Consider the following 21369-nt stretch of genomic DNA (forward strand, 5'->3'; position numbering starts at 1 on the left):
ATTTTGAAGTTCAGAATTGGATACATGTCGAATGTAATGTGATGTGATGGTTGATATTTGTTTTGTTTTTTTGCATTGTGACACAGTTCCATAGCCCAAAACCAGCAGTGTTTGTATATTCATTTAAATAAAGTCAACATATTGAGGTACGGCACTTCAGCATGTTCAGTGCATGCATTCAAGTTACGTATACTCAATTATGTGCAATTCTGCAAAATGATAGAAAGCCTATGTATACACACACAAAGGTATATGTACATGTGTGTTGGGAGGGGTACTATAAAGCCCTTGGTCTATGGCTCTACTTCACCTAAAGCAAGTTCTGCATACATGCGCACATTTCATCAATTAAGGCACAACTGCAACACAGTACTAAATGTTAGATGTGTCTTTTGAGCTATCATCAATCAGTGCCTTCTAAGTCACTTTAAGTCAGCAATTTCAAGGAGTATTACTTGCTGAATTGGCTTTTATAAAACCTGAATACAGTGTAGCAATCACATTGTATTATATACACAAAAGATCTCATTAGTTTATAATGTTGAGGTATAATAGAGTTGTGGCTTAAATGGATCCAAATGATCAGCTCTCCTGCCTCATCAACAAGAAAACAAATACAGAAAAGGTGAGTAAATACTTAAAAGCCAATTACTACCGTGGGTATTCTATAATATGCTTGGCTAAAAACCTACATTTTGGTTAAATTAACAAACAAAAACCTGTCAGATGTAATGTACATGTTTCTTTAAAGAAGGTTTGCAATAATAAAAATAATAATAAATATACTGACCTATTACATGTCCAGTAAAGAAGTTTTCCCACTTAACATGGTATTCTTTTTTATTGCCATTACCGTCAACTACTAATGCCTTAAATTTTTCAGAAAAATGTTCTGCATTTGATGTCAAGTATAATTTGAAATCCCTGTTGGACAAAAATTAAGAGAAGAAATTACAAGATTGCCACTTCTACATCATTCATGACACCACAAGAAAATACTAACAACTACACAGAAACAAAACTATACAAAAGTTAAATATTCCAGTACATGAATGTTCTATTAAAATGTAATCCTTTTAATACTAGTGATGATTTATCTCTGCACCTATTGACACTACCAGGGCATTGAGCACAAAATAACTCAGATCTCTGGTAATGTTTAAATACTCCTTTATTAAATAAACTCCAATTATTGGCTGTTGGCAATACCTACATAAACAGTTGTGTGAGAACTTACCATAACCACAGATGTCCTTCTCTTCCATACTGCAGTATTTTTCACCTTAGGGAGTTGCTGCCTGCAGCACCGGACATCCAGCCAGTATACCAAAGTCTTGAAAACAGGAGTAGGTGCGATGTTCCATGCAACAGCCATAAACTGATACCGGCTATATATGTGACGTCTGCACGTTCCAAAATCAAAACTGGCTGCCACATAAAGAGAGCCCCCAGGAGTAGGAGTAGTAAAGGTGATATAAACCCCTCCCAGACACAAGGTCAGTTGTCAGGGGAAGGACCCAGTTTATAATATGGTCAAAGAGAAGGGGGGTAGGTGGGTGGGATTGAATACTGCAACATGGAAGAGGATGACATCTATGGTTATGGTAAGTTCTTGCACAACTATTCTATGTCCTTCTATAATCATGTTGCAGTATTCTTCACCTTAGGGAGAGTATCAAAGCTCTCTAGGTAGTGGTGTGGGTAGCAGGTAAGGGAGCAGAGTCTATGAGACCCTGCAGAATGGACCTAACAAATCCTGCTCTAGCCCTGGAGATGGAATCCAATTTGTAATGCTTAGTGAAGGTATGTGCAAAGGACCAAGTTCCTGCTTCCAGAAGAGAAGAGTAATCAATGCCCTTGAAAAGGGCTGCTGAAGCGGGAACAGCTCTGGTGGTATGAGCTTTGACAGATGAATTCAACGGTTTTCCATGAAAGGAGTAGCAAAAAGCAATAGCCTTAGAAATCCAAGAGCCAATTGTCTGTTTAGACATGGCCCTGCCTAAGGCTCTAGAATGAAAGGAGACAAAAAGTTAATTGGACAGTCTGAAGGATTTGGTCTTGTCCAAGTAGAACCTCAGTTGCCTATGAACATCCAAGGAATGCAAGGTCCTTTTTGAGGTGGTCTGTGGCTGAGGGTAGAAGACAGACAAGTTAATGGTCTGACTTAGGGAGATCTCATTAACTTCTTTTGGCATGAAGGAAGGGTTAAAGTCCCTTAGGGAAACTCTATCTTTATGGAAGACAAGTTAGGGAGGCAAAGCCATAAGGGCTTGGATCTCTGATACCCTCCTGGCAGAAGTGAGAGCCACTAACAGGACTATTTTCTAAGTACAAAAATTGAGAGTGGAAGAACGGGCTGGCTCTCAAAGACAGCTAGCGTAAGTTTTCCCAGCACAATGTTAAGGTCCCAAGGTGGGGGTATGGGCTTACGAGGAGGCCTGATATGAAGGACCCCTTTAGCCTGGAAGCCAGAGGGAGAGTCAGGGGAAGGCAAGCCGAAATGGCAGAAAGATGTTCTTTTACTGAAGAATGTCAACCCTGAATACAGCAATTCACATAGGTAGGAAAGGACCAGTGGAACAGAAGCTTGAGATGGGTCCTGTTTATTCTTATGGCACCAAATGGAGAATCTTTTCCATTTTAAATAAACAGCTTCTCCTAGTACTTGGTTTACTGGCCTCCTGCAGAACACTGAGTACATCCTCTGAATATAAGTGCCTAAAGGGGATCAAAACTCTTATCAAAAACACAGTAAAACTGACATTGAGAAGGTGGGGGGGGTGAATAAGGGACCCCTTGTCTTGTGAGAGTAGGTCTAGGCAGTGAGGTAATCTGTGGTGATTGCCCTGGGCTAGATAAAAAAGAAGGGGAAACCAATGCTGTCTTGGCCAGAAGGGAGTCACCAACAGGATTTTTGGTTTGTCCTTCTGTATTTTCAGGAGGACTATGTGAATCAATGGAAATGGGGGGGGGGGGGCATAAAGGAACATTTCCTCCCATAAGAAGGAGAAGGCGTCCACCTTCTAGGCTTGTGGATGGGGAAGCCTTGTGCAAAAGAGGGGCATCTGTCTGTTCTGGGAGGAGGCAAACAGATCTGCCTGAGGAACACCCCATCTGTGAACTAGATCCAGAAACACCTCCTTATGAAGCATCCATTCATGGGAGAATGTTAAGGTTTTGCTCAGGGTGTCTGCCATCACGTTGTCTTCTGATGGGATGTAGACTGCCTACAAATAAATCTGTAGTGTTGTTGCCAGGCACCAGATTTGAACTGCCAGACTGCAAAGAGGGTGGGGATTTTGTTCCTCCCCGTCTGCTTATGTACCACAGAACTGTCATGTTGTCTAAAATGACCTGTAATGTGCCTGACGGAAGGATCCCTTGAAAAGCTTGAATTGCCAAGTTAAGGGGCCTTAATTCTTTTAGATGGATGTGGTTCCTTCTTTCTGGAATGGACCATTCCCCCGCACCTTGTGCTGGATGTTGGCACTGTGAAGGACAACCCCCTAATCTAGGTCTGTTGAATCTGTGTAAAGACGCTGTTTGGGTGGAGGATTCTGTAAATACACCCCTTGATTGAGAGTGATAGTAGAGATCCACCGGGTGAGTTCCTTTTTTAAAGAGGGTAGAAGAGGAAGATCCACTTCTAAGGGATGCAAGTGTTGGTTCCAAGAATTTCTCAATACCAACTGAAACTTCCTCATGTGCATCCTGGCTAGAGGAAGCATGGGGATCAAGGAAGCCATGAATCCCAGGATTCTCATCAAATTCTCTGGCTGACATGGATGGTAGGGGTAAGGAGGGACTGGAGAAATTGGGTGAGAAATTCCACTTTCTGTGCAGGGATGAAGACTGACATCAAGTCTGTTCTTATCCTGCACCCCAGGAAAACAAGATCTTGTGAGGCGTCATTGAGGACTTTAAAGGATTCACAGTGAATCCTAGATATTGCAAAATCCTGAAAACCCAATTCAGATGTTGACACAGGGTGAGGGAATCCTGGTGCAGGATCAACAGATCTAAATAAGGGTAAATTTGAATGCCCTGTAGTCTGCAGTATGCAATGACCGAGGCTAGACATTTGGTGAATACTCTTGGGGCTGTGGAGAGTCCACAGGGCAATGCAGAGAACTGAAAATGTGAGGAACCCACAGAGAAATAAAGACATTTCCTTTAAGTGGGGTAACTAGGGATGTGAAGGTATGCATCATTCAGATCCAGGGAGGCCATGAAGGCTTGTTGAGGAATAAGAGGAAGAAGGTGCTGTAATGTGAGCATTTTGAAGGTTGGCACCTTGAGGAAGGATAGGTAGAGGATGGGTCTCCAAAGACCATCCTTTCTAGGAACCAAAAACATCCTGGAGTAAACCCCCTTGGTTAACTGGTCTTCGGTACTACTACTATAGTGCCCTGAGAGAGGAATTGTGTCAGGATGGTGGATAATAGTGAAAGCTGACTGGAAGGAGGTTGTGAAACTCCCTGGAATGGTAAAGATTCTCACCAAGTCATGAAATATCCTCTCTCAATGATGGAAAGCACCCACCTGTCTGTTTCTGCCAGGAGGGTAGGGGTAGGCATAGGGAGAGGGGGCGGTGGAGGTGGGTAAGGGAAGAGAGTCACAGCGGAGGAGCTCTACCTGTGTCTGGCTGCCTCTGAAGGAAAGCAGCTGAGAAGGTACCCTGGAAAACTGGGAGTAAAGGAGGAACTGCAGATGGTGAGGGCTGCTCCATCTGCAGGAGTTCAAAATATATTTTCTTGGTTTCAGAGACATCCGAGGCCTCCCACTTGAAATGCTACCTAAGTAGGAAAATAAAGTCCCCAAAGGAGAAATCTTCTCCTGGGGAGTCAGGAGTGAGGGTCTCTTCTTCCTCAGGAGTAGAAAAATCCTTAGGGGATTCAATCTGAGAACAATATATGAGGGTTTCATCTGAGGAGGAATAGTCTTCCTCAGATTCTACCTGTGAAACCAGTGGTTCTCCTGACTGGGAAGTCTGGGTCTGGAGTACCTGAAAGGCCTTGAATAAAGTCTGAGAGAAGGTCTCCCAAGCTGGAGTAGGATCTTTAGCCCAGTGTTTTTCCTTCCATTTCCTTTTTAAAGGGGTGGAAGGAGCAAGAACAGAAGTAGGCCTGGGTGCTGATGTCGGAATGGATGACAAGGCAGTAGAAGGTCCCTCTGACATCACGAGAAATGGTCCCCCCTCACAATAAGGAGCTGATGTTTGTAAAGTGTCAGCAGACGTACTCTGGATACCCGCTGTACTGGCTTCTGTTTCGGTTCCTGGTAACAGGGAAGTATCCGAAGTCCAGAGCAATCCTGGGCTAACACTCACCTCGAGGATCTCACCAGATTCCTGAGGTGTAGCTTGGACATCGGGCCTAACTTTTTTAGCCTTCTTCCTTGTCAGCTCGTCGGAGGTGTCTGCTCTGCCTTCCATTCCAGACGCCAAGCGACGAAGTCAGTGATTCTCTAAATAGAGATTTAAAGCCAACAAATGGCTTCTAAGGGTTTTGGGGACAAAAGATTGGCAAATATCACAGGACTTGTAGTCATGACCTGCCTCTAAACAGAATAAACAGTGATTGTGCATGTCTTTATGTGGAGCTTGTATTCCACAAGCGCACTTTCCCTTCCTAGATGACATGCGTCTGAAACAGGTAAAGAAACAAGTAAAAAACCCACAAGGGTACTTATATGAATGCGGACAGCCTGAAGCGATAGTCAAAAATGGATGGCCAAAGTCAAACAAATGCCGGATAACTGGAGCTGGCAATCGGAAGGCTGAAACGCACTGCATCAGAAAAGTTCTGATTTGGGTACATGCAGATGTCACAAATATAGCCGGCATCAGTTTATGGCTGTTACATGCAACATCGCACATAACCCTGCTTTCAAGACTTTGGTTTACTGGCTGGATGTCTGGAGCTGTAGGCAGCAACTCTCTAAGTTGAAGAATACTGCAACATGAGAATAGGAGGAGAGCTATCATGTTGCAAAGTCTCTTCCCTTAAACTAATCGCCATGCTAAAAGAACTTTGATAAAATGGCTTAATATTCAGTGTAGCAATACTGCCTGCACTGATTTAGTATCAAATTAGTGATATTGTTTTTGCTATAATTAGTTCCTGGTTCTTGCTGGTGGAAGGAAGAGATTTCCAGGCTAGTTGCTTTGTATTGGAATTTAAATATTAAACAGCATGTCCACCCAAACATTATCCTAAAACCAAACTCCAAAAAGTTGCCCCCAGAGTCATTCCTGTCGGTACCGTGGTACAGCACTTCTCCACAACTTCTCTAGCCAGCCTGACTGAGATGGGTACCTCGAGATAGTGTAAGAATTGTCTGAAGCTGTCTAACAATCAGCTGTTACTCAAACAGCATAACCCAATGTGCGAGAGATGTATATATTTAACATCTTTGGAAGCAAAAATATCGCACACATTAAACAGACACCAAAATCATCAGCAGTACACCACATATCACATCTCTCCAAGGCCATCATAATCTACATAATCCATCACACACTGACGTCTAAATATTAACTTGTCTAAGCACCAAAGACCACCAAAACACAACACAGGCAGAAACCACATTCAGCATTTTAAGCTTACTTCCTCACGTACCACAAGGAGTCCAAAAGTCTCAGATGCTGAGCCTGCAAGGGAGACACTGACCCAAACAAACATTCTTGTTATAGTGACTCCATTGCAAGACATACAGATGTGCCTCTTACCAGGCTAATCAACAAAAGAGTGACAGTTAGTTGCTTGCCTGGTACCAAGACCTGTCAGATCACGCAGGCACTCAAGTCCTTGAAAATGTACCAGTATGACTTTGTCATAGGTCATATGCCAGTGTCAATGACTTGAGGTGTACCTCCCTGGATTACTTGATGAGAGACACGATGGAGCACTCTGACTACAGGTCCATGGCAGGTATGAGACTAGCACTAAGCAGCATTATACTTTCTCCAAGAATGGTGCCGCAATATGAGCAAAAAATAACTGACTTTCATAACTGGCTCAGCTTTTGGTGTCATGGGTCCAGTATTTGTTAGACTGGGAGGAACTGCTCAACAGACCACACTGCTTTACCAGAGGTAACCTGTATCTGTCTTTTCTAGGGTTTTGATTACTGGCAAAGACACTGTTCACCCTGCAGTACATTTTTTAGCCAATGCCAACCTGATAAACCTACCAACATAATAAAGCAAGCAAAGGAAAATATGAACGTGTTACTGATCAGTGCTAGGAACCTGAGCAAGAAACTCTACTCCCTACAAGCTCTTTTCACCATAGAAAACACTGATGTCTGTGTAGTGACTGAGACATGGTTTAAAATAGTAAATGGCACTCCAGCTGTGCAGGCTTGAACATCTTCCACATGTTTAGACTAGTTACTATGCAGGAGGGTAAAAAGGTAGACTGGTGGAGGTGGATCAATCTACATCCAAAAGAGATGCACATCAAAGCTGGTAAACAGCATGATGCACTAGAGCTTCCTTATGTCCAAATAACCATCACAAAAGTCCCATACCATATATTAACTAGCAGTAGAACTCCCTCAATGACAAAAGAACACCACAAAGCCTATTTATGGAAACTATAAGTCCATAACATTTTTTCTGTGCATCAGATATCTCTTTTTCCTCCATTGGAAAATGTCTTTCTTCCTGCCAACAGTGTCAGAAACAGAAATTTCTTCCACTGAAAAATCTGAAAATAGTTTCCTTAGATTCAGATTCCAAGGAGTCAGAAGATGAAACCAGAGAGGCATCATCTAGCACAATCTCCATATCATCAGACCAAGAATCGCTATTTGAAGGAAAGGGGGAATCTGTTTTAGACTGGGAAAAAGTTAGTGAAGGAGGCTGCAGTTACTGAAAGGTCTTAAAAAGAACATAGGCAAATGAAAATCATTCTTCTCTAGGTTTTTTACATGAAGGGTCTGTAGGAGAAGTGGCATGTTCAGCTTTTCTTTTTCTAAGGAGTGTCGAGAAACTTTGAACAGACTCCAATGTCTGTACCTCAAAATGGGTGGCTGGTGCCTCTTCCCTGAGTAAAACCTGACAGACCTCGCCTTGCTGCTGCAAGATTGCCAAGCAAGGCTCTCCTCTCTCAGCTGTAACTCTTCCCTACATTGAACAATTCTATAATTCTGTCACTGACTGTACATATTGTAAATAAGTACTGTAAATTGTTTGCACATTCCAATTTCTCTAACTGTATAATCTCAACAAGTGCTCTTTCTTTTGTCATTGTATAAATTCAAATGTGTCAATTCCTTTCCATATGTTAAAGTTATATTTATCAGGAATTTTGTAATGCACTACTGTGCCTGGGTCATGGCAAAAAAAGGTTTGCTGACCAGTTTATTTATACAATTAAATTAAAAGAAATAAACTGACCCTTAACAGCACCTCCAAGGAGCAGCTGGGTGAGAGGTTGAAAGAAACAGATGGTCTGAGGACTCCAATATTGCTACATCAGAGATGCCCATTGAGGACGAGGGTTGAGAGATGCAGCAGACACTGCTTCAGGGGCCTTTCTTACCATTTTCTTTTTCTTGGGAGCTGGACAAGGGGGCGCCTGAGGTACTGACACCAAAATCCATAATCAGTTTCATGACAGCCTTAAGCTGCTGCCCCTCTAGGTAGGTATTAAGGGAGCTGAGCTAACTTTGGATAATTATAGGAGTAAACAAATACTAGATGAATGGACAGGGACCAGCCAGGCTTTCAAAGCTTAAGGACACCTTCCACATATCCAGTCAGAAAATGGAGGCAAGAGCCCTGAAAGGACAATGCTAGGAAATCAGCACAACAGAGAACAGTATACACAAGGGTCTATACATCCACACTCTAGCAATCTAAAAGAAAAACAGCAAAAATAAAGGGCCAAGGGAAGGGTGGCTACTGTAACTCTGATGTATTAGAACATGCTTAAGTTATTGGGCTGATCACCCTAGCTTAGAAAGCAGAAGTCAGAACAATGAATAAAACAGCCTTGCATGTTAACCTCAATACAGGCTAATGACCTGGTTCAAATGGGGGGGGGTTATATACTTACCATAACTTGGCATCTGTGTTATCCTATGTCACTAGTCATCACTTTTGGGTCTTGGATCTGAGTCGGCAACTACTTCTAGGCTCAAGATCCTCCCAACTCCCATGATCCCTTGCTGCCCTCTAACTGCTCAGATCGAGGTTGACCTAGAGCTAGAAAACAATGAAGGAAGACCTTAACCACCAGATAGAACATCTGCACTTCCTCTAAGTCCCACATGATAGGGGAAGGAGGAAGGGATAGTGATGAATAGTGATGTTAACAGTGTCACTATTCCTCATGACTGGGTCAGAATTCCCAGATACCCTAAATCCTGAGTGGCCTCATGGAAGGCTATGCCGGAGACCTGTGGAGCCAAAAGAAGCCATGTTCCTGGAAACAACGTCAAGTTTATAATGAGTAACTAAAGTGTGAGGAGTAGACCAGGTGGCTGCTGCACAAATTGCATCTACAGAATATCGGGCCAGATAAGAGCAGAGGTAGTCACAGATCTAGTGGAATGAACTCTGACTGGTCCTGGTAAAGGTAAACCTCTAGACAAATAAAACAACATAAATACACTTCGAAATCCAATGAGAAATAGTGACCTTAGAAACCACTCGACCCTGTTTGTTAACAGAAAATGCCACAAATGGTTGGTCAGACTTGCAGAAACTCTTGGTTCTATCTAAGTAGAATCATAACCGCTTATGAATGTCAAGAGTATGCAACAGATATTCCTCTTTATAGGGAAAGTTAGAGAAGTAAACTGGCAACTGAATTGACCGATTCAAATTCGCAATCTTAGGCATGAAAGAAGGATAGGTCTGTATAGTCACTCTGTCTTTATGAAATAGCATGCATGGTGGTTTGATAGAAACAGCCTGCAACTCAAAATCTTATTGCAACCAGAAAGGCAGACTTCCAGGATAAAAATTTCATATCGCACATTGCAGCAGACTGAAAAGGGACTCCATGTAAAAGATTGCAGCACAAAGGAAATGTCCCAAGGGGGAGAAGGATCTTTGACAGGAGGCCAAAGCAGAAAAATACTTTTCAAAAATGCCTTAAAAAGACAAGAAGAAAAAGTAGGTTATTCGCAAACATGGAAATTAGAGATAGCTGCCAATTGCACTTCGATAGTAGAGAAACTAGCTCATCTTGAAAAAGTGAAGACAAGGACAATAAGGTATCTGGGATGGGAGCTGAGAAGGGGTCTAGATTTTGCTGCTTAGCCCAAACAGAAAATCTTTCCCATTTACTCGCACATACTTTACTGGTGAATACTTTCTGAGAGGCCAGGATAATGCTTCTCATGGGTGATGCAAGCCTGAACTGATTTAGGATTACGGGAAGTGGACTAACCCACAGGGTCAGATGAGTCTGAAGGCTGGGGGTCCAAAGCTGGGAAGGGTTAGAAATCAGATCTGGAAGGGGATCTAATAGTCAAGGGAGGTACTTCAGGTGAGACCACAGGAGGGGAAACCACACCTGCCAAAGCCAAAAAGGGGTGATGAGGATCAAGATGGCCTTGAGGCGACGAGTTTTCTGAAGTACTCTGGGAATAAGAGGTATAGGAGGATAGGCAAATGTTTACCAAAGCGTCCCTGGGGAACTCCCCGACTGGGGGAATCAAGGCGAAATACTGGCTGCATTTGTAGTTGCGAGGGGAAGCAAACAGATCGCAGCTTGGACGACTCCAGCAAAGGAAAATCCGTCTCGCCACTGAAGGATTCAGGGACCACTCATGGGGACTTAAGATGGCCCTGCTGAGTCTGTCTGCCAACACGTTGGACTAGCCAGGAATGTGCATTGCAAGGAGAAAGTGGCCTGAGGACAATCGCCCATTTCCACACCCTTATGGCCTCACGACAAGGCAGATGACGTGTGGCCCCTTGCTTGCTGATGTACCATACAACCATGTTGTCCGTGTGAAACTGCAATAGTACCCAGAGGGAGGCAGTCCTGAAAGGCTTGCAATGCGAGGACTGCTCTCATCTCCAGTACATTTATGTGCAGTTTGGTCTCTGTGGAGGACCACATACCTTGGACTGTCTTTCCCTGTTAATGTCTCCACCCCCACCCCAACAGGGAAGCATCCAAAGTCATGGTGGCACTTGGGGGGGGGGGGGTCTGCCCACTACAAGGTCAGGAGACTGAACCCACCAAACAAGATGATGCCTGCACACTGGAGTGAGATGGACTGAGGCGGACATCGGATGAGACAGAAGACCAGTGGACTGCTAGAGTCCACTGCAGGACCCTCATGCAGAATCTGGCTAACAAAATCAGATGGATTGCTGTCACCATGGACCCTAAGGCCCTAAGAATAAGGTAGACCTGAGGACAAGACAGATCTAGAAGGCACTGAACATGATCTCTGATTAGATGAACACGCCAGAGTGGTAAGGCTGCAATCTCTGACACAGTGTCCAGCTGAATTCTGATGAACTCCAAGTTTTGGGATGGAATCAGATTGGATTTTGGGAAATAAATGTTTAGCACCCAGTGATCTCTTGTAATATTTGCCCAGGTCAAAGAGTGCAGTGATAAATGACCTCCGACTGTCTCCAGGCAGGACAACAAGGCAGCGCCTCAGGAGAACTGGGGGAAGGCTTCTCAGAAAAAGGTTCCTTGAAGCCATGATTTTGCAGACCCCCTCTGCTGCTGGGGCGGCATCTGCCACTGAATCCTCTCCCCCACCTCTAGAAAAGGGCTCGTCCAGTGTGACTTGGAAGGAAGACTGCAACTTCCGAAACCACATTTTTCTAGTCCCTTGTTGCATCTTGGAAAAAGAGCGTTGAGGGGTAGAAAACTTCATTCCCACAGCCAACAAGGTCTTGCCTTCCTGCTCACTGCGGGTGAGTGTTTCTTTAAAGGACGAAAGCGGTCAGATCCATCAAAGGGGGCACTGGTGAAAGACGCCTTAAAGGACTCTGCAAATCTGTAAAGATGCAGCCAGGCATGGTGCTGAATAGCGATGCCTGTACAGGTTGCTCAAGAGGCGCCTTCCACAGCATTGGAAATCAGCCTCAATGAGGAATTAGACAGGGACGTGAGAGTAGACAGCTTGGAGGACACCTTACTCAACTCCCCAGGAGGCAACAACTCGGAAAAAGAAGTTGTAAGTTCCTTGACCAAGTCCCTCTGGAGTCAGGTGAAATGTGCCAAGTATTTGAGTGCCTGCAGACTGAAGGTAGCGGAGGCGAAGACTTGTTTTCAGTGTCTGTCAATCGAGCAGGACTCTTGGTCAGGCCAACCAGAGAAGAGGGAAAGTACAGTTTTGTACCTACCATAAATGTAGATGCTCGAGTGTCTTCACTGCTGCAGTCATTACACTTGGATTATCCTGCCATCAGGTGGTCCCGTAGTAGGCCAGAGTTCCAAAGTCTTGGTCCGGCGTCGGTTGCTGTTGCTTCTTCCCTGACGTCAGTGCGCCAGGGGTATATAAGATGCAGCCGACACCATTTTCTTCAGTTTTTCTTGCCCCAGATGTCAGGTGCCCCCAAATAGGTAGGCAATTTACATATTGCTAATAAAGCATACATGAAAAATAAAATCAAAAAGTTCAGCTACCAGCAAATACACCACATAGGTAGTATAGGGTAGAAAAGTGTAGATAAGTCCTGGCTAAGAAAGAGGGGATGGAGGGAGGGTAACCTGGACTGCAGCAGTGAAGACACTTGAACATCTACATTTATGGTAGGTACAAAACTGTACTATGTTCATCGTGTTTCACTGCTGTAGTCATTACACTTGGGTTGAATCCCAAAGCTGAGTCAGGGTGGCTGGATCTAGATAGGAGTGGTGTGGCTATGAGGCCCTGCAGCACTGCAGTGGCAAAGCCTGCTCTGGATCTGGAGTAAAGAGGCAAGTGGTAATGCTTGGTAAAGGTGTGCACTGAACTCCAAGTTGCAGCTTCGAAAATGTCCTTAGTAGGAACTCCTCTAAGATAGGCAGTAGAAGTTGCAGTTGCCCTGGTAGAATGTGGTCTAATGTTAGATGGTGCAGGCTTTACATGCTGTGTGTAGCAGAACCGGATACAGTGTCCTATCCACTTTGAAATGGTGTGCTTTGAAATAGCTTTTCCCTGTGATCTTGCAGCATAGGATACAAACAGTTGCTCAGTTTTCCTGAAAGCTTTTGTTTTGTCCAAGTAGAAGCGTAACTGTCTGTGTATGTCCAAGGAATGTAGAATTCTCTCCCCTTTATTCTGGGGATTTGGATAAAATGTTGGCAAGTGAATAGTTTGGTTAAAAGCCACACTGGATACCACCTAAGGCATAAAAGAAGGGTTTGTTCTTAAGGAAACCCTGTCTTGGTGAAAAATGAAGGGCTCCACTGCCATTAGTGCCTGTAGTTCTGAGACTCTTCGTGCTGAGGTTATTGCCAGTAACAGAGCAGTTTTCCATGATATATATTTTATTTCTGCTGTATTGGCTGACTCAAAAGGAGGCAACATGAGTTTTTCCAAGACAAAGTTGAGGTCCCAAGTAGGTACTGGTGCTCTCCGGGGCAGTCTTATGTTTTTAGCCCCTCTGAGGTACTGCTTTAGCAACGGATGAGAGAAAATAGGAGTATCTGTGTTGTAGTGAGCCGAGATAGCAGAAGGGTGGATCTTAATGGATGAGAAGGATAACCCTTTGTCCAGCATCTTAGTCAAATATTGTAGTATCTGAGGAATGTTAGGGACAAGAGGGTCAAGGCTTTGAGCCTGGTTCCAGGCACAGAATCCCTTCCACTTTTCTGAATAAGATTTCCTGGCGCTAGGCCTCCTGGCCTCCAAAATGACACCCATAACAGCTTTAGAGAGAGGTGTTGCCTGTTTGGCTAATGAATCTGCCATGCAGCCAGGGATAAGGTTTTGAGCTGACTGTGCAGGATTTGATTGTTTTGTTGAGTCAGAAGGTGTGGAATTTGAGGCAAAATCCAAGGTGGGCCTTGAGCTAAGTTCTTTAAGATTGGGTACCAATGTTGGCGTGGCCAGTCTGGAGCAATCAGAATAATCTATGATTTTACTTGTCTGGCTTTTAGGAGAACCTTCGAAAGGAGAGGCAGAGGAGGGAAGGCATAAATGTGCAGGCCTTTCCAGCTGAATGAAAGAGCATCCACTTTCCATGCTTATGTGTGATAAGTCCTAGTGCAGAATTTTTGTAGTTGGCAGTTCAGTGGGGAGGCAAAGAGATCGATGTCCGGGCACCCCCATGCTTGAATTATCATGCTGAAAATTTGTGGATTTAATTTCCACTCGTGAGGATCCATGATGTTTCTGCTTAGTTTGTCTGCCAGAGTATTTTTCTTTCCTGGCAGGAATTGTGCTTGCAGATGAACTTGATAAGTTAGAGCTGTGTTCCACAAGGTCATGGCTTGTCTGCATAGGGGGTAAGAATGAGTGCCCCCTTGCTTGTTTATGTACCACATTACTGTGGTGTTGTCTGTCTTTAAAAGTAACTGTCCTGGATGCAGAAGGTCCTTGAAAGCTGTTAGGGCATTTTGTACAGCCAACATCTCTTTTTGAGTGATGTGTAGATGTAGTTGGTCTGTGGTCCATTTGCCCTGAATACATTTTCCGTGTTGGGACTTTGTTGCCATCAACTGAAAATACCGAGTCAGTTGTCCTTGTTTGTCTGGCATGAGATAAGCCATCTGGGCCGTTGTATTTAAGCTGGCACCCAGGAATACTATCTCTTGTGAGGGCACTAGTTTTGATTTCTTTACGTTTACTGTGTACCCTAGGCAACTTAACTTTTTTCACAAACGCCAGATGCTTTAGAAGAATGTCCTTGCTCTCTGCTTGAATCAGGCAGTCGTCCAGGTATGGATATATTTGAATTCCTTTTTGTCTGCAAAATGCAATTACTGGTGCCAGGCACGTTGTGAAGACCCTGGGCACAGTAGATAAGCCAAAGGGCAGTGCAGAGAATTGGTAGTGCATTGAACCAGCTATGAATCTGAGGTATCTTCTGCAATTTTGTCTGATAGGGACATGCAGGTATGCCTCTTTGAGGTCCAAGGTAACCAGCCAAGCTTTCTTGCCCAACATGGGAAGGAGCTGCTGTAGTGTCAACATTTTGATCTTCGGAACATCCAGGTAGGTATTTAGAGTGGAAAGGTCTAGAATGGGTCTCCAGGCTTTGTCCTTTCTGGGTACCAGGAAAAGTCTTGAGTAAAAACCTTGTCCTTGTTCCTGCTGAGGTACTTTTTGAATAGATCTCATGTCCATGAGGGCTGTAATTTGTTTTTGTGCCTCTGCCCATTGATTTTGTGGCAGGTCTGGCATTCTTTTTAACCTTGGTAAAGTGTGAAAGTGGAACGTGTAACCTTGAAACACAATATTCAGCACCCATTTGTCCTGGGTGATTGTTTGCCAGTTTTGTGAAAAAAGTGCCAGTTTCCCCCCTAAGGGAGCTGCCAACAGGGTAGAGTTTGGCATTGGAAGGGGAAAGTCATTGAGATTGTTTCCTGTAAGGTTGTGACTTGTCCTCACCTCCTTTGGGTGTTGAAGCGTCCCACTGTCGTGGTCTGTAAGATCCTTGGGGCTGAGATTTGCCTGTTGGGTGTTTGTATCTGCCTCTTTGTGGCCTGCCTGACACTGGAAAGGACCAATTTTTAGTAGGCCAATTTCTGCTAAATCTTGGTGGCTGTACCTGTAAGAAATCCTTCACTGTTTGCATAGATGTTGCCTTATCCTCCATTTTCTTTAATACCTCCTCTGCTTTAACACCAAATAAAATATCTTGCTGTAAAGGAGCATCTAATAATTTCACCATAACATGTTGTGGTAAGGTTTGTTCCTTTAACCAAGCATGCCTTCAAATCACAGATCCTGTAACTGCTGCTCTACAAGAAGCTTCTAATGAATCAAAACCACATTGCAAAGTATGTTTTCCCACTTGTTCAGCTGCATGCAATAACTCCTGCATTTCCTTAAAATCAGGTTGTTCTGCACCTGTACTCATTTTCGGTTTTAACTGAGACAGTAAATATTGCTGATACTTAAGCATGTGAAACTGGCAGTTTAAAGCCCTCACTGCTAAAGTTGCAGAGGTGTAAACTTTCTTCCCCATCTGTCTAGTGCTCTGGAATCCCTGTTCGAGGGAAATGGATTTTTGGCTGTGGAGGCCTTTACCCCTTTAGGACCCTAGGAAATAGTTTCTGGGTCAGCAGCAGGGTTTTTGTAAAGAAATTTGTGAGAGTCAGGGACTCTGTAGTACCTGTCTGGCTTGACTGGAGCAGGGGGTAAAGAATCTGGATTTAAACTGGATTCAGAGAACACATCGTCTACAATATCCGACACTGGTGGAATAACAAAGGGCCTGTGTTGAAGCAATAAAAGAAAATCTCTGAGCCTTTTCTTGGACTCTGAGTAATCCTGGCCCTCCCAGTGGAAATGCTCCCTCATGGTGTGCAAAGTTTCCCCAAAAGAGTAATCCTCAGGAGGAGAGGCTGAAGGAATAGATTCTTCAGCATCAGAATCCTCATGGGGGGGTAAGGAATATCCCTGGTCTGAAGAGGAGTCAGAATATACAGAAATCTGGTCAGAGGAGTCATAGTCTGTATCCTGCCTAGGCCTTTTATCAGGAGGGGGATGGGTACCCCTGATCAGAGTAATTAAGTCTTCGGCCATTTTGAGCATCAGCTTTTTAGGCATGGAGGCCTGTCCAGGTGTATGCTGTACTTGCTTCTTTGTCTTTAAAGTTGCTTTAGACTTGGCTGTAGATGCAATGGTAAGATGAGTAGGTCTGAAAACACCCTCAGAAGCCGAAGCCTGCTCAGCGGCTCTGAACCCATCTGAAGGGTTAGTCTCCGTAGTCCCAACACCTTGAGTATCCACAGGCCTAGGAAACTCCACGTGGGAGTCGGTTGCTGCCTGTGGCTCTGAGGTAGTGGGTGTCAGGGGCTGCAAAAGCACCTCACTGAGAACTGGCGAACCGGCAACTGGCCTAGAAGAGGTTTTGTCATCAGTTTTGGGCCTTGGATGCCTGTCCTTATCCTTATCTTTGCGTTTTTTGTGAATTCCGGTCATTGGGAGTTCCGACGGCATGGTATAATTAAACCTTCGGCCAAAATAATGGCGTGCAAAATCAAACCGATGTTTAATAGTGCGTTTATTAAATCTAGCACAAAACTGACAACTAGTGATGTCGTGATCTGGGCCTAGGCATGGAATACAGTAAGAATGAAAATCCTTATGAGGTATTTGCTTCCCACAAGAAATACAGTTATTAACTTTTACTGACATTTATTTTGAGGCAAGAAAAAGTTTCCCCAACGGGGTAGCTTTATTGAACACTTCGGATCTGAAATCAAATTTGAAACTTCAGGAGTCGGCCGACCGGCACTTGCGAACTGCTTTTGCTTCGGGCACCGGGCGGCAAGAAAGACTGAAGAAAATGGCATCAGCTGCATCTTATATACCCCTGGCGCACTGACGTCAGGGAAGAAGCGACAGCAACCGATGCCGGACCAAGACTTTGGAACTCTGGCTGACTACGGGACCGCCTGATGGCAGGATAACCCAAGTGTAATGACTGCAGCAGTGAAACACGATGAAAGTACAAGTTTTGTACCTACCATAAATGTAGATGTCCGAGAGGTATGCATCTGCAGTCCTAACAAATGGGTTGTCCTGCCTCAGACAGCCCTTCGGTCGGCCGGATTCCAAAGTCTGGGTCTGGCCTTGGCTGATGTCGCACTTCACCCGATGTCATAGCTGCAGTTCTGCGGGTATAAAGGCATCAGCCGACGCCATTTTCCTCAGTGTTTCTTGCCCCAGATGCCAGGAGCCCTCTAAGAAGGCTAAATTTGGATAAATGCAAATGTTTCCAAACAACAGAGAGCAAATAGAAATAAACATGTATATACATATATACAAACAAATACACCATAATAGATTACCCCAGCTAGCTACAAGATGGGCAAATACCCTAGGAGTACCACAGAGGGGAAGGAGGGTGGGTAATCCTGACTGCAGATGCATACCTCTCGGACATCTACATTTATGGTAGGTACAAAACTGTACTATGTCCTTCAAGGATGCATCTGCAGTCCTAACAAATGGGTAGAATACCATAGCCAAACTGGGGGAGGAGGCACTAACAAGATTATGGTGTAGTTAAGATCCCTTGCAAAACAGCAGTGGCAAAACCTGCTCGGGATCTGGAATATAAGGGTAGATTATAATGCTTGGCAAATGTATGCACGGAGCTCCAAGTAGCAGCCTCTAAAATGTCTTTGGTAGCCACTCCTCGTAAAAAAGCTGTAGTAGTGGCTGTAGCCCTTGTGGAGTGAGGTCTGATGTTTTCTGGAGTTGTCTTTCCATGATAAGAGTAACAAAATCTAATGCAATTTCCTATCCATTTTGAGATTGTCTGTTTTGAAATTGCTTTTCCTTCCATTCCTGTTGCATATGCTACCAGAAGTTGGTCAGTTTTTCTATTGTTCTTGGTTCTGTCCAGGTAGTAGCGCAATTGTCTATGCACATCCAAGGTATGTAGTAGTCTTTCCCCCCTGTTCTGTGGGTTGGGGAAGAATGTAGGTAGGTGGATTGCTTGGTTTAAAGATACCCTGGAGACCACCTTTGGCATAAAAGTAGGATTAGTTCTCAAGGACACTCTATCCTGATGGAAGATAAGGAAGGTCTGTACTGCCATTAATGCCTGTAATTCAGAAACCCTTCTTGCTGAAGTGATTGCAAGCAGGAAAGCAGTTTTCCATGATAAGTACTGTAATTCTGCTGTTGCTGCTGGTTCAAAAGGGGGGAGTGTCAACTTTTCTAGCACAAAGTTCAAGTCCCATGTAGGCAATGGTGGCTTCCTTGGTGGCTTTACATTCTTAATTCCTCTCAGAAACTGCCTGAGTAGAGGATGAGAGAAGAATGGGGGATCCATGTTGTATTCTGCTGAAATAGCTGACGCATGAATCTTAATGGAGGAGTAGGACAGGCCATTGTGGAAAAGCTCTGCTAAGTATTCCAGGATGTTAGCTATGTTTACCAGTGATACATTTTCTCCTTTTGCTGTACTCCAAATGAGATATCTTTTCCATTTTGCTGAATAAGTTTTTCTTGTTGAGGGTCTGTGAGCCTCCAAGATAATGTCTTTAACCCTTTGAGATAAATCTGGGTTATTATGTCTTATGCAATGTTCCAAGCAGCTAGCTGCAGTGTTTTCAAGTTCGGATGCAGGGTTTTGAAGTTGTTCTGTGTTAGCAGTAAAGGAACTAGGGGTAGAGGCCATGCATGTTCCCGAGACATACTCCTCAGTAATGGGTACCAATGCTGCCTCGGCCAGTCTGGAGCTATCAGGATGATCCTGGGGTGGTCTTCTTTGATCTTCAATAGCACCTTGTGCATCAAAGGAAGAGGTGGGAATGCATATGCTGTCAGGTTTTCCCAACTGAAAGATAGGGAATCCACCTTCCAAGCAAGTGGGTGGTATGTCCTTGTGCAGAATTTTTTCAATTGGTGGTTGTGTGGGGATGCGAATAAGTCTATTTCTGGTAGTCCCCATTTCCTTGTAATGGATTTGAAGATGTCTGGATGCAGCATCCATTCGTGGGCATCCGTGGTAGTTCTGCTTAAGATGTCTGCTAGTATATTTTCTTTTCCTGGCACAAATATTGCCTGGAGCTGAATGTTGAGGCTCAGGGCCACATTCCAGAGGTCCATTGCCATCCGGCATAGAGGATATGAATGTGTGCCTCCCTGTTTGTTGATATACCACATAACTGTGGTGTTGTCCGTCCTTATCAGCAATTGACAGAACGGTCTGAATGTTTGAATTGCCAGTTTTACTGCCAGCATCTCTTTTTGAATTATGTGAAGTTTCAGCTGGTCTTGAGTCCATAAGCTTTGTATGCACTTGTCCAGCATATGTGCCCCCCAACCGAGGTCTGAGGCGTCCGTGGTGATAGTCTGGCTTGGTTGAGGGCTGTGGAAGGGCAGTCCTTTGTTCACTTGACAAGCCTGAGCCCACCATCAGAATTCTTGCTTCAGGCATGGAATTATTGGAATTTGGGTTACCAGGCTGTGCTTGTGCTGAGACCATAAATTCCTTAGGTACCATTGTAATTTCCTCATGTGTAGTCCGGCATGTGGAATCAATATTATGCAGGATGCCATGTAACCCAGGGCTTGCAGGACTTTCCTTGCTGTAAGCTGGTTCTGCGTTGTTAATGCCATGAAATAGAGTGGAAGGTGTTTCTGCTTTTCTGCTGTGAGGGATGCTATTTGATTTGATGTGTCCAGTTCTGCACCAAAGAAAGTTATCCTTTGGGATGGTATCAGCCTTGACTTTTTTATATTGACTGTGTATCCCAGGGCTTGCAGTAGATGAATGACCTTTTTCAAATCTTTTGTCAATTTGTTTTTGTTGTCCGCTTGTAACAGGCAGTCGTCCAGGTAAGGGTAAATTTGAATTCCCTGAAGCCTGCAATGAGCAATTACTGATGCCAGGCATTTCGTGAATACTCTGGGCGCAGTAGATAAGCCAAAAGGCAATGCTGAGAATTGATAATGCTCTGATCCTGCAAGAAATCGGAGGTATCTTCTGCAGTTTGGTCGTATGGGGACGTGCAGGTATGCCTCCTTGAGATCTAGAGTTACCAGCCAAGACTCCTTGCCCAGCATGGGAAGAAGCTGCTGTAGGGTCAGCATCTTGAATTTTGGAACAATGAGATATGTGTTCAGAGCGGACAGGTCGAGTATAGGTCTCCATTGGTTTTCCTTTCTTGGCACCAGGAAAAGCCTGGAGTAAAATCCTTGCCCTTGTTCCATAGACGGTACCTTTTCTATAGCTCTCATCTTTATTAAGTGATCTATTTGTTCTAGAGCGTTTGTCCTTTGATTTGGAGGTAGGTTTGGCATTCCTCTCTTCCTTGGTAGAGTATGGAAGTGAAACCTGTAACCTTTGTCTATTGTCTGTAAAATCCATTTGTCTCCTGTAATGTAATGCCAGTTTACTGAAAATAAGGCTAGCTTTCCGCCTAAGGGTGCTTCTAGTTGTTCCCTGGTAGGCGGTTTCAGAGCCAAGTCACTGTGATTGTCCTGTGGAAGTGGTAGTGGCTGGATCTGTGGCAGTACTTCGCTGATTGTTAGGCTGCCACTGACGTCCCCTGTAGGCACCTCTGGATTGACCTCTGCCTCTTGGGCACCTATTCCTGCCTCTCTGTGCTCTGGTGTCTGGAAAGGATCAATTCTTGGAAGGCCAGTTCCTACTAAACCTTGGAGGCTGGACCTGTAAGAAATCCTTGACTGTCTGGACAGATTTTGCTTTCTCTTCCACCTTCTTCAGCACTTGCTGTGCGGGGGAGCCAAACAAATTGTGTT

At 44.3% G+C, this 21369-nt stretch overlaps 1 protein-coding gene across 2 annotated transcripts in view; it reads right to left on the reverse strand.

Moving 5' to 3' along the window:
* Positions 1-21369, reverse strand: part of ADAM17 (ADAM metallopeptidase domain 17) — a 2408764-nt gene that overhangs the window by 2043724 nt on the left and 343671 nt on the right. For both annotated transcript variants that reach the window (XM_044079174.1, XM_044079166.1), the window contains exon 3: positions 791-924. In XM_044079174.1, the coding sequence (XP_043935109.1) occupies positions 791-924 (134 nt within the window). The remainder of the gene's footprint in view (positions 1-790; positions 925-21369) is intronic.

The sequence above is a fragment of the Protopterus annectens genome, chromosome 1.part1 (assembly GCF_019279795.1).
Source record: "Protopterus annectens isolate FY-2018-M chromosome 1.part1, PAN1.0, whole genome shotgun sequence".
NCBI lineage: Eukaryota > Metazoa > Chordata > Ceratodontiformes > Protopteridae > Protopterus > Protopterus annectens.